This window comes from Crocuta crocuta, unplaced genomic scaffold (genome assembly GCF_008692635.1).
Source record: "Crocuta crocuta isolate KB4526 unplaced genomic scaffold, BGI_CrCroc_1.0 scaffold333, whole genome shotgun sequence".
Lineage (NCBI taxonomy): Eukaryota > Metazoa > Chordata > Mammalia > Carnivora > Hyaenidae > Crocuta > Crocuta crocuta.
The window spans coordinates 721,740-735,395 of record NW_027532856.1 but is presented as its reverse complement, the minus strand read 5'-3'; the positions used below and the strand labels follow the sequence as shown (position 1 = coordinate 735,395).

At 41.5% G+C, this 13,656-nt stretch overlaps 1 protein-coding gene and 1 non-coding gene across 7 annotated transcripts in view; both read right to left on the bottom strand.

The window, feature by feature from the left end:
- ACACA (acetyl-CoA carboxylase alpha) overlaps positions 1–13,656 on the bottom strand; it is a 270,686-nt gene that overhangs the window by 17,747 nt on the left and 239,283 nt on the right. For all 6 annotated transcript variants that reach the window (XM_077745585.1, XM_077745584.1, XM_077745589.1 and 3 more), the window contains 2 exons: positions 9,414–9,591; positions 7,567–7,679 (listed from right to left, as the gene is read on the bottom strand). In XM_077745585.1, the coding sequence (XP_077601711.1) occupies positions 7,567–7,679; positions 9,414–9,591 (291 nt within the window). The remainder of the gene's footprint in view (positions 1–7,566; positions 7,680–9,413; positions 9,592–13,656) is intronic.
- Positions 1,549–1,740, bottom strand: LOC144216305 (U2 spliceosomal RNA). Its single transcript, XR_013330628.1, has one exon. It is a non-coding gene; the product is annotated as a U2 spliceosomal RNA (small nuclear RNA).

Sequence of the window (13,656 nt, the reverse complement as noted above, 5' to 3'; positions counted from 1 at the left end):
AGAGGTGGAGGACTTCTGGGCTTAGGAGCATGGCATTCTGGAAACAAGGCCTTGCTTTACCAAGCTGGAGGGACAGAGAAGGCTGGCTCCTGGACTAACAAAGGTCTTGTCTACCCAGTCAAACTATTCCAGAGCTTTAAAAGAATAATGACATAAACACCTGCAATGCTCTGGCCCTCCTGAGACTAGGAAGATCACAGAACATTCCCCCAAAGGTTGCCTTGTTTGATTCCTTTAGTAATGCCTCTGATTGTAGTTCAAGACCTACCTCAATAAAGCATCAGAGCAAGGAAAAGACAGAAGTAGAGGATGTATGTATTTTAAAATGCACATGAGAAAGTCAAGGACTTGTGTGCTTTAAGTGGGGATGGGGGGGTGGGGGGGAAAAAGGTTTGCAAGATTTTCTAAAAATAAAAGGCTGCTTTTAAGCTAGTTAGACCCGTGTGTAGCACACGGAGGACCCCTCTCTCCTTGTACAGCAAAGCAGCCAGCCCTGGTAATGATTTAGGGGAGATTAACAAATATGTCAATGTCTATTTTCTGCTTAATTTAAAAGCGGCGTCTATAAAGATTTTTGACTTCTGAACCCTGTTCTCCTGAAAGAAAGAAGGTAAGAATGAGGAAGGGGATAAAGAGTGATTATCCTATCATTGATCGTTTGTCAGGAGCATTTCTTATTCACTGGACTATTGTAAAAAGCTAAGCTCTCGATCAATCCTGTAAGCTCCCTGTACAATTAAATATCTTGGAATGGTTTTCTTTCTTTTCTAGCCAGATTGCAGGGCCTCAGGGTTTTTAGGAAAGCAAGTCGTTGTGTGAGTGTGTGAGTGTGTTTAAGAATAAGCTACAGAGAGGAAAGTCATTCTTTTCTAGAATCCTACTTACTTCAGGAGAAGAAAGGTAGATTACTCCCATCTCTTTCTTCCCAAAATAAAAAGTCCCCATGAAATCCTAAAAATCCAACCTTATAGTTAAAAAAATTTTTCAATTTAAAAGAGCTAAATACAGAAGAGTAATAGTCCGTACTAGTCTGATCCAATAAGAAGAGGTAACTTTACTGAGATGTTACTATGTGCTAGAATTGCTTAAGTACTTTTCATCTCCTTTAATCCTTGCAAACACCCTAAAAGATGACTACCTTATAGATGAAGAAATAGAGGCAGAAAAAAGTGAAGTAACTTGACCAAGGCTGCAAAGCTAGGAAACCATGGAGCTGGGATTTGGGCTTAGGTAGTAGTCCGGCTTCAGAGCCCATGCTCTTTTTATTTTTATTTATTTTTTAATTTTTTAAAATGTTTTGTTTATTTCTGAGAGAGAGAGAGAGGTAGAGCATGAGCAGGGGAGGGTTAGAGAGAGAGGGAGACACAGAATCTGAAACAGGCTCCAGGCTCTGAGCTAGCTGTCAGCACAGAGCCTGACGTGGGGCCCAAACCCACAAACCGTGAGATCATGATCTGAGCCGAAGTCAGACACTTAACCAACTGAACCACCCGGCACCCCACCCATGCTCGTTTTAAATTTAGTTTTTACTTTTAAAATTTCCCCCAAAGTGGGTGCACAGTTCCTGGAAGTACTGTAATACCAGATGGACGAGTGGAATGGATGGAGCAAGCTCCTATTCCATCTCCTAATTCCAAAAATCCATTTAATATATTGTCCTCGGATAGAGGACATATCAGATATTAAACTGATAAGAACAGATACTATACTTGATCTTAGCCAAAAAGCCTGAGAAGCAATATAGAGCCAATGCCCTTTAAATGAAACAAGTTAAATTGACCCACAAGTGCCCACAGGGCAGCAGCCTGTCAGGTGTTCCTGAGGCCAGGACATAATGAAAAGCCACGTCTCTCCTCCATGGGGTCAAAGCTGCAGAGAAGCTTCCAAGGAGAGAGTTGATTTCTGCAGCAGGAGGTGTTTTTTACCCAGCCATGACACTGAAGGAGGGCAGGAGGAGGTGAGCCTCACCCTATGGATGAGGAGATCACATCCTATGGTATAGGATTTGGGGGGAGGGGTGAGACCCTCCTCAAATCTTAGAATGAAAATCAGACTGGTAGGCTGAAAATTCTCTGCTCAGCCAAAGGCACTAGGTGACCTTGCAGAAATCTCTTTTCTGTGCTCAATTTCTTGTTTATATAACAACAACTCTAAGCTGGCAAAAAGGAAAAATGTTTTATAAAAGAATGTGATTTAAAGTGTTTTTTTAAAATTTTTTAGTTATACTAAGAAGGCTTATGTAAATTTAAACCCAATTTCAACTTTTATGGGCCCTTCTTCCTTCTCCTAAGAAAGCAATTTGCTTTGATTGGTTAAATACTTATGAAACTAAAGAAAAGGACTAGACCACCCACCCTCCCTCACTCAGCTCCAGAATATCTCAAGATATAAGAACACACACCCATACCTCAACCTTGAGACTCAAAAATCAGCATACAAAAGACTGGAATCTTATTAAGATTCAGAAGTACAAACATAAGTAGATGTTTAAAAGATCTGTGTAATCACATTTTCAATGTTGAAAGAAATTTCTCTATAAAGACAGTAAGATAGGGTGGGGGGAAAAAAACCTTGCAAAACTATTTCTGTATCCATCACAGGTGTGCCTTTCTTTACACAAAAGCATTCTTGAAAAACTGCGTAAATCAGATCCTGTTTTAAATGCCTTAAGGGAGCTATTTTAAGGAACCCTGCAGTGAATCCTTTGGTAAAGCAAATAATCCTTTTGTAATGGGAATAATTTCTCCCAATGTATCTAGTTTTTTTAAAATCCCATTTTCATATATCTGCTTTTCTTCAAAGGGGGCCATACCTATCTAAATACAGCTGCATTTGCATATTGATTTTAACAGTGATCCTCTCAGGGATGTTTAACCCTAGGTTCCCTGCAATGGTGTTAGTGCTCTGCTGTTCATATTTTTAAAAATCATTATAGTAACCCAGAGGTTTCCAAATTGGAATGAAAGAATCTATTACGCCCTCTGCAACCCTGTCCCCCGTACTCCCTCATGCAAACAGTCCACACACAAGAGTCAGGGAGCCGCACAGAATTCTCTGAATTCTCATGGCAGTAAGTCTTGAAGTCTTAACAATTTTCCTCTCCTTTGTTGCTCCCCCTGAATCTACCCGGGACAGGGCTCTGGGTCAGCTCGTGCCAGGTGGGAACAGTGCCTCTCGGACATATTCTGACAACAGCCTGCAGGTAGGTAGAAGCTTAGGTTCAGTCCAACAAAATGCCAGCCAGGTCTCTCTGCCTGGTGGAACTGTGAATCTCTGTTTCCTGGGAAGAGGCAAGCCCAAGTGCTTTTATAAATACAATCAGGTTAATGGATCAGATCAAAACAACTCCTTCTCCTTTTCCCAGAAAATGCTGTCACTATTGCACCAAATTGCATCAAACCAAAGAGCTTCTGAATCAGTGTGATGAGGTGTGTTGTAAGCTGCTGCTAATTAAGGGAAATGGAACCAGCCATAACCTTCCTGGGCCTGCCTACCTGGACAGCCACGGTACCAATGAGGACATTCCGTGTGTACTACAGGTGACAAGGCAAGAGGCCACATCCCAGGCATTAGTATTAGAAGAACCTCTTTCCTTAACTTTCCAGGTTAAGGATGCTACTTTCTGACTCAGACAAGCAACTCTAGCTCTTTTCAGCTTACGACTTCTTGAAGATGGACACGAGATGGAAAAGCACACACAGCTTGGACACTTTCATCAGTCCTGTCAGAAGACCAGCTTAACTCCTGAACCCTCTTAACCCAAGGAAGTGTCTTTTTCTTGTCATCTGGCCACTACAGAGAAGGCTTGGGGTGAAGGCTTTCTAGAAGATGTCTACAATGTCTACAGACACATTCATCCTCACATGCAAGCCATAATACTCCCTCTGGGTGCTCTGGGCACAAGGTGTGCTGGTGGAAGGGCCAGGCACAGGCCCGCTGCAGTGCTCAGCCGGAGTGGCCTCTGCCTGTGTCAGACAGGCACTCTTAGGGAGTGCAGTGTGGGCACAGCCGAGGTGCTACATGGCAGGCTGCCCGGGAACAGGGCCACGTTCAAAATGTGAGTCTGGAGCAGGATAATTTCACTAAATGGCTCCTTTACCTAGAGACTATTTGTGTTGAGGGAGAGGGGCAGTGGGGAACTCATGACTGCTTCACAGAGCAGCTTGCTCTCTCTTTCTCAATTGATTTGTAAGGGTAAGAACTCTGGAGAAAAATCTTAGGTTTCTGTGTCAAGAGGGCAGGCTAGGAAGGTCATCCTATTCCACACCACTCCTGTTCCTGGCTCTCTGAGGAAGTAGAAGGATGTCAGAGAGACATAACCGGGGCTCTATTTCCATAGAAGGAAGTGAATTTCCATAAGGCAACCAGACTGGTAGGATGTTATCCTTTCTGCACAGACTCTACCAAGGCTGTTCTGAGAATCCAACACTGTAAGACTATGGTATTGGGGCTTATATCACATTCCTTTCTCTTTTTATTTCCACCAGGAACCAAATATGTATTATTTTCATTGGCTATGATAATCATAGGACTACAATTAGTAATTCACTACCTTCTACCCAAACTATATAAAATGATGAGAGGTCATTTTTTAAAAATAAGAAATCTGAAAGAGATGAAGTTAGCTTTTCAGAAATTAAATATTACTCATTATCCTTAGAGAATAAATACTAATTATGTTTTTGAACACAGTCAAATCAGTTGTGCTCTAAGTGATCTGACAGCGTGCTCCCCAGTGCAGAGGCCAATCCGGGAAGAGATTGGGAACATAAGATAACATCCACCTCTACAGGCTTTCTCCTAAATCAGATTTTTCTCAGTGGAATTGGCTTTAGATGACAAAGGGAAAGAATTCCTGTTTAATTTTGATCAGGCTCAGTATTCAGCTGAGGAAATCCTGACAAATGCAGAACAGAGGGAACCAGAATTCCACTCTGGGCGCTGCCATACATTTATTCTGTATCTTAGATGATTTATTTAAATCTTCTTTTTGCCTTAATCTCTCAATCTAGAACATGAGGTCTTTTGTACCCACTTTGTGTGAAAGTATTTTGGCAATCTTTGGGTCTAGGCATAGAGAAAAGAGCCAAAAGCCTAAGTGAACCCAAAAGGAACAGAGTTCATATCATGTTCTGCTACATCTTTGCTGGCCTGTGACCCCACAAAGACACCTGGGTATGTATGATCTCCCTGAAAAACTGCAACTGCCTGAGGGACAAGACCACTTTTTCTACTTCTTTTGTATTTCCTTTCCTATACCACTTGCCCCAAAAGTATACCTGTGCTACAGAGATAGCAAACATGGCTATCTCCCTCTTCTGATAATTAAGGTGGGAAGGAAATGATGCCAATCCCCATGTTTGAAAAATGCTTCACAGATTCAAAATGAATGAATATTCATCTGATCTTCACAGTGGCTAGGTCAGGGCATTATCCCCACTTTCTAGATGAAGAAACTCATGATCAGAGAAGTTAAACAATTTACCTACAAGCAACCTAACTGAGGCTTATACATGATTATTTTTATTCTAGACCCACTCTCATGTTTCTGACCTGCCCTGGGCCAGAGCTGCTTCACATTTAGCAGACTAAGGAGTCTTTCTCCAGTGGCATTTTGGTCAAGGTTAAGTAAATATGGTTTTCTTCAATGCAGAGAGGAAATTGATAATGAGATGATTTGTAACAAATGATTAAAGGGCCATCACTTGGGAATCTCCTCCCTCTCCCCTTCCTGTATTTCAAAAGTTAAAAGGTGCTGGGTGAAGGTGGGAGCGATATCACTTTCCTTCAAGAGAAAGTAGCTTTGGCCCCACACCCCTCACCATCCGGTTGCTCTGCAAACAGATGTCAGTGAGGATCCCTCTTCCTACCACCCAGTTACTCTGAAGGGATGATAACAGCCATTGGGGGGTTAAAAAGAGGCAGTGAACCCCCAGTTAATGAGTAGGAATTCAGCAGGCAGTGTAAGATAAATGGAGCTCTCTCTGCTTCTGCTAGAGTCAGCATGAACTGCGGCCCTGCGGCTTGTTTGTGGCAAATGGAGTGCGCGAAATATCAAAGGGCAGTGATCCAGAAGAAGACCGACTTTGACAAATTTTAAATTGGCCAGAAAGAAAACCAGCAAAAAAGAAGAAAAAATGAAAAAAGAGAGAGAGAGAAAATTATGCAACTCACTGTGTCCTGCAATTGTGGCATTGGTGCCTTAGAATTTAGTGGTAAAAACAGCAGAACGATTGCCTGATGCTGGGAGCAATTATGAGCTATCTAAGTGAGATGCTTATCAGTGGCTGAAGCTTTTAGAGCTCTCACTATATACAGTTGTGAGGAACTTGCTCTTGAGCTGCAGTTACTTTAATTAAAGTGTATGGGGTTGGTCAGAAGTAATTATCCTGTTTGGAGAAGAGACCGAAAAAAACCACCTCAACAATTCTGGGTGGCAATAGATTTTAGAAACAGCTTGGCCAATTCTTGTTGTATGTGTGCACGTCCCATAAATGGATCAGGCTCTGATGGGTTAGACTTATTGGTGGTGGTTACCTAATGGCAAACAATGGGAGGCACACAAGTCACTGTGTCTGGCAGGCAACCTGATTCGGGGCTCCAAACTACCAGGATGTGTGGTCTCCAGAGTGCAGGCAACACTCAGAGAAGTTTTTGTGTCTAGATGGTGAGCATATAAAGGGTCCACAAATGGTACTTTATTAATTAAATTACTATTTGAAATATAAATGAACTAGCACCTCTCCTTTTTATGCCTTCCATTCATGGAGTTTCACTACATTTTAAAGACACTCTGTTCCTAGAAAAAAGAAATCCAAAGCAAACTAACAAAAGGACCCCAAGCAATTATCTTCACTAACCTAGTGAGGGGCTCAATGGGAGGTCTGGGCAGAAAATGAATGTTTTAAAAGAATCTGAAACACATTCAGTCTCTGGACTTGACATAGGGTCCCCACAGCTTAGTCCTATATGCAAGCCACAGCCCTTCCAAAAGCTCCGAAAACAAATGAGCAACAGAGCAGTGGCTGGAAGTATCACGCACAAATGTTCTTAGGGCTGTGTGCAGTCTTTACTTCTATTTCTCTAGCTTGGGATAGCCCTGGAACTCCACCTGGGTAGGTCTCCAGCTTGTCTGTCCCATGACATTGACTCACATCCCTCAGAAATGAGGCGGGCTTGTCCAAAGAGACAACCAGAAACAGGACTCTTAAGACTTCTGAAGTCTTTTAAGCATATTCTCTGCCTGATTAGCTTACCCCCAATAGCGACTTCCAGCTAATTGTTCTTTACAAGGACATCCACAAGGCCAGAAAAATGGACTGTATGAATTATAAGAAAATATCAGAAGAAAACTTGGGTGACTTTTGCTTTTTTTAGGCCCCACTTTCCCTCCTATTACATACACTATTTCATTCTACCAAGGCTCTTACCATATAGAGGACAGTAAATAAAGATTATCATGAATTTGATCAAATGCTTCAGTGCCTCCTCCCCTGGCCTATGAATGCACTCATTACAAATCAGTTGAATGGCTCATTGATTTGCCAGGAGGACAAGCAGACATACCCAGTCGCTCAGCCAAGCTAATGTAGACTGGGTCCACCCGACGCATGGTTTTCACCAGATCCTTTTTGCGGAATTTGATTTCTACTGTCCCTTCTGGCTCCAGAACCGATCCCCTGGATCAGAGATAAAGAAAATAAAACAGAAATAGAGGCACTTTAAAGGAAGGAGACAACTGAATGAGGCTGGTTACAATATGCAGACCAGGAAATAGCTTCATTATGGCTTTGGCCACCCATGGCTCACAGGAGTAACCCTAGGGAGAGAGGCAGGCATCAGAAATGTCTAAGTGGGCTGTGAGAAAGGCCTGGCAAAAAGCAATTAAAATAATTCTCATTACCACATTAGTCTACTTCCATCTCAAAAGAGGAATACGGATTCCACCATCTACAGCGGATAAGGGTAGCCAGAATCACATTATTTTCCAGGAGGGGAAAGAAAAAAAAGACAATGTAGGCACTGTGGCAGGGGGACAGCCTCCAGCACTTAGGCTGTACGATGAGGGGTCGATGCTGATCGGTTCCACAAACAGCTGTCAGTCTGCTGGCAGGATGACACACTGGGCCGGGCCAAGCAGGAGAGAAAATGTTCTACCTACTGCGATGGAGAGGTCTCAGGGTTATTTCTAGTGCATACTAATTTTGTTCTATTACCAGGAACTTTACCCTAGACAATTTGAAAAAAAAACAAAACACAACTTTTCAATAAAAAAATTACAGCTAGTACTTAGTATATATATACATGGCACTGTTCCAAGTGCTTACACATGAATCTTCACAGCAGTCCTAAACCCAGTCTACATTCTCTATGAGAGAAGTTACTATTATCTCCCATTTTACAGATGAGGAAACTAAGGTACAGCGTGTTAAGAGACTTGTTCAAGCCTAACAAGTAGAGCTGCATCTGAAACCCAGCGGTCTTGTTTCACAGTCTGCAGAGGAACTGTTTGTGATCTGGTATCAGATCAGGGCTAGATTTGGATTTAAAAATAATAAATCCCTGGGTGTAGACTGCTAGCTGACTGATTTGACAATAAAACTACTGGCCTCTCCCCAGCAGCATTTGAAGTAGAGCTAAAATTCTGTGGAAAGAGAGAAGCAGGTACTCTAATAAAATGATCAGATACAGGAACTGGCATGGAAAATTTCTTTGAAGAAATACAATGTGAAATATCCCTATTTTGGAAAGGGCTGAAAACTGATTGTGAAAGGAAGCTGTCTTACTTAAGTGGTTTTGGGGACCACCTCTTGAAAAAAATCTGGGACTTTCCCTTGCAGTTCTTTGGATGCTGTAAACACTGTTCTCCAAGTGTCCTAGAATGCCAGAGTGCGACACCGGACTCTGAGGGAGCAGCTCTGGTTTGGAATTACAGAAGGTGGGTGCTATGGTACACCTCAGTGACGACCAGCTTGTTCCACAGACAAGCAGTTCAGGAGAGTACAACTCTCCAAGTTCCTCGCCAGCCGGTTAAGGCTTCAGAACTCTGGACTAACAATTTAGTTTTTCTACCCCAACTCACCTTCAGCTCTGTCTGCTCCATATCTAAGAAAAAGATAGCGAAGAGACCTATTTGAACAACAAGCAGAGAAGAGAATCTCTCTGAGTCTGGGGATATGTGGGAAAGAGGACTTCCTGGTAATAAAAAATCTAGGGTGGGGGACCCCACTGGGAAAGCCTGCTTTCTTTCTCATCCTAGCAGACGCTATTTAGGAAATCTATTTTTCTGACCTTGGAACCCTCTGGAAGTAGAGATTCAAATAAAATTCTCTTGGTTATAATGTTCTCCAGGAGGAAACCAATAGCTAGAGGATGCCCAGAGGCAGTAAATGGAAAAAAAGAAGAAATGCTACCTGCTTTCCCGGTCAGCATACATCTCCATGTGCCGGGGGTTGATGGTGGGGTCAATCACAACCCAGGAGCCACCCCGGAGCTCAGCCTGAGGAGGAATGTAAACCAGCACAGGCTGGGAGCACTCCCGCAAGCCATCCACGATGTAAGCACCAAACTTCAGCACTTGGTCATACATATCTATGGAGAAGGAGATGAATTAGAAATGATGAAACAATGCTTCCAAACATTGTTCACATCATGGCATACATAGAAAACAGTATTTATATGGTAAACTATGCCTCTACGAGGAGGTTGTTCAGACCAGAAGTGACAGGTCTGGGGGTTCAGCCACCTCTGGTCCTGTCTGGCCACCCTAAAAACTGAAAGGACAGGGATTTCCACCTGTATGCTATTCAAGACTCCACAGGATTTTCAAAAACACAAGAGAAGTGCACTTTCACGAGACAGTGTGCAAGCCCTATGGATTGCATATCCATTTTATATCCTTTCTGAATTTCTGGATTCTGGTTTCATCACATTAATTCACACTTGCTCTATAAACACTGAGTATTTTTCATGTCGGTATGTGATCTCTCTCACTACATTAAGTTTTCTGAAGGAAGGAACTATTCAAGCTCTTTTCAAGTCTCCTCATAATACTTAGAATACGATAAGCTCTTAAAATGTGCAGCTAATGGAAATGGAGCCTTCAAAATTTTTATCTTCAAAATGGCATCTTTCCTCTTGGTATCCCCAGTGTCTTGTCCAGTGCCTGGAACATAGTTAGCACTCAAAGTAAGTATCTGCTGAATGAATGGGTGAGCACATAACACACTTTGGAAAGAATATAATGAGAAAGAAAAACAAGTTAATTCTTTGACAGTTCCATTTTTACTAGGGCATCAATATGAGAAAACATTTAAAATGCATATGTCTTTATTGGAAATATCACACAGCCACATAAAAAGAAGAGCTACCTCTCCATTTTGCAAAAGGGTACACTTTGTAATCTCTCCCAAGGCCAGGAGCAGCCTGAAGAAAAGCCACCCTGGTGCATAAATAAAGTTAAGTCCTTGGAAAGTAGGGTCAGTTATTATTTATTTCCCAACAACTTATGGACTTCTTCCCATTTCCTAGCTCACTGAAGTCTGCACATGGCTTAAGTTTTGGGTTTATGATTCCAGATGTTTAATGAGCAGTTCAGCGGAACCAGAATGGATCCTTTCTAAACACAAAATAACAGGTTCAACTGAGTTCAAACTTTCCTATCAAAGCAAGGATCTCAATTTGGAATAAATCAATTCTGGAAATCCAGAGCAAAAAAGCATTTTTCAGAAAGTTAAGAGCAAACCCAAATAGAAATTGCTTTCATTGTAGTTACTGGCAAATTAAACTGCCACCTTCTTCAAAGTAAAAATGGCTCTTTTTATACAAACCATCAGTGAGCACAGTTAACTGCAAAGTATATGCCTCTCTCCATTGCCCAATGTGGCTGTCTGTGAAGACTTCAGAAACTCCGTGAATTCAGAAGTTGCTCCAGGAAAAACTCCCTACCCTATGAGGAATGTGTATGGTCATATACTCTGTATATATGATCAGAGCAAAGACATTTATCCCTTTGGGAGAAAAGCAAAGACCAAAAAAATTTACTGCTAATTACACAACTGCTGTATGAAGAGCAGAGAATAAAGGACTTTAAGCGCTTTACGCTAATTCTGTGGTTATGAAAATAATTGCTCAGTTCAAATTATTTTAACTAAATTAATTCTTTAGTGGATATTTCAACCAGTGCTACATAATAAAATAATTGTGTAATTAGCAGTACATTTTTCAGTGCTGCCAAGAGTACAGTCTTAGCCTCAGAACAAGTAATAGAAAGGAGTGGCCCTCAGTGGTGTCATGCACAGAGAAGAAATGGAAGACATGGATAAAAGGAGAAAGTAAAACAACAGAAAAAAAAGCACACAAAAAAGTCGTCCTATGTGAAAGAGGAAAAAGTAAGTTAGAGGTAAATGAAGACAGTGTCCAGCCTCCTCATTGACTTCTGTTTCTTAAAGATATACCCACATCAAAATTTGTCTATATAATCTATGATTAACAGACCCAGCCCCCAGAAAGGACTTTATTTAAAATGTGTGTCCACTTATTTAATTTTTTAAACTCAAGTTCATATGCGGGCCTGGGTGGCCCAGTCGGTTAAGCATCTGACTGGCTCAGGTCATCATCTCACAGTTTGTGAGTTTGAGCCCTGCGTTGGGCTCTGTGCTAATAGCTTGGAACCTGGAGCCTGCTTTGGATTCTGCCCCTCCCCTGCTCACACTCTCTCTCTTTAAAAAATAAAATGTAATTAAAAAAAATTTTTTTTAAACCCTCAAGTTCATAGTATATGCAAATAGTTTGGGATGAAGCTGAGTGTGCATTTTTTACTTTCTGAAATAAACTTTGGTCCCTCTTCATCATCACGGCTAGTTTACTGCATATCAGGGAGCATGATTTCATCCACATACACACAGATGAATCATTTAATCATCAGAAAACCATGTTCTTCTACTCAAGTTATAGGTGGGTACACTGAGGTTTAGTTAAGTGAGTAAGTGGCAGAGAATAAGACTTGAACCCAGATCTTTTTGACTCTTTAAGTCGACTTTCTGCGACCTCATTCTTACTGGAAGGAAAGAGCGTGAGGCCGAGGTAACCTTTCTAGCATCTGAATACAATGGCTGAGTAAAATAAAAACCAGAAAAGAGACTGGAATAAATGACTAAATATTTAAATTTAAAATGTAAATTTAAATGTTAATATTTAAGAAGTATTTTAAATAGTTCCTAGATGACACTACCAGCTACGTGAAGGGCTTGGATCTGACTGCCAAGCAATTACCTTCAAGCCTCATGACTGGGAGTAGAAAAGGGGCCCCAGGCTTCATTAAAGCTAACAGGCTTGGAATCAAAAACAATGCCTCCATCTAACCTGGAACACCAACAGACCTGCAATCCAACCGCCAAAACACACAAAAAGCAACAAAAGGCTGTTAAAATATAAACTGACAAACACAAAACAAACTACAAACAACACGCTCGTACTGATCACAGCAGCCCAAACCTCACATTCTGAAGGGCACGCTGAAGTATGTGGCCATAGTCTGACACATATTTGTCTGAAATCCCTTCCTATTTGAGATAGAGCAAAAGCACAGCCAAGAGTAGCAGGGGGGTGTATTCCCAAGGGTTTAGGCTAGAAATCAGTCTAAGGAATTTTAAAGCTATGCATATGCTGACTGTCAATTCTCAGGCCATGGGAAAAGCAACTGAGAATGGACAACACTGATAGGTTCTTCAATGACGAGGAGGGGGCTTGGCACTTTCTAACACTGTGAGCAAAGCGCATCTGCATATGATCACACAGCCTTTCTAGTGCTCTCAGCATTCAAGCACCAACCCTGCCTGGGGCATTCATTGTTACACAACATGGATAAACCATGGCAGCCACATGTACCAAACAGGGGAGCAGGGTGGTAGGGTGTTTCCACAGTGCCCCATACTCTTGAAACTGGAATAGATCTTATTGGCTTGGGGCGAGATTATCTGTTAGAAGCTGAAGGTAAACATTAGGCATACACAAGCTGCATACACATAATGTCAGTTCATAATGGCCGGCTGACATAGTCTTTCAACATCCAAGTAATCAGAGAATTTAAAATAGACTTTCATTCCGGTTAAAGTTTTCAATAAATGTTTTTTTATTGTTATTTATAACCTGTCCCAGGAAAAAATAATAAGTATAACATGAAAAGCCAACTGAGAGTGACCCTGTAGCACCAGCAGTGAGGCAGCTTAATATCACTGGGATTTGCATCCTATCAAGCTATTCATGCTGAGGCTGGGACCCTGGTGCTAATTTCTAGTAAATTTCACGCTTGATGTCTCCCTGTTGTGGGTCATTGCTGGTTCGTCTAAATAAACTGCTTCCAAATGGCTCTTCCATCTAAATATTCAGCCAGTTTTTATAATTTAATTTTGCATTATGCTGAATAGCCTTCCGGCCAGATAGAACTCATTGGAAAAAAAGCACCAATACCATCTTGACATACTTTTATTTATTTATTTATATTTTTACTGCTCGAATTAGACCTCCTAGGCTGACTAGTAAAGAGTTTTTTTTTCTCTCCACTAATGTCAATTTTCAGCATAGCAAGAGCTGTCTCTAATCTTTTCCTACTCATTACACACAATTTTGGAGTCATTTTACCCACAGTGCAGTCGG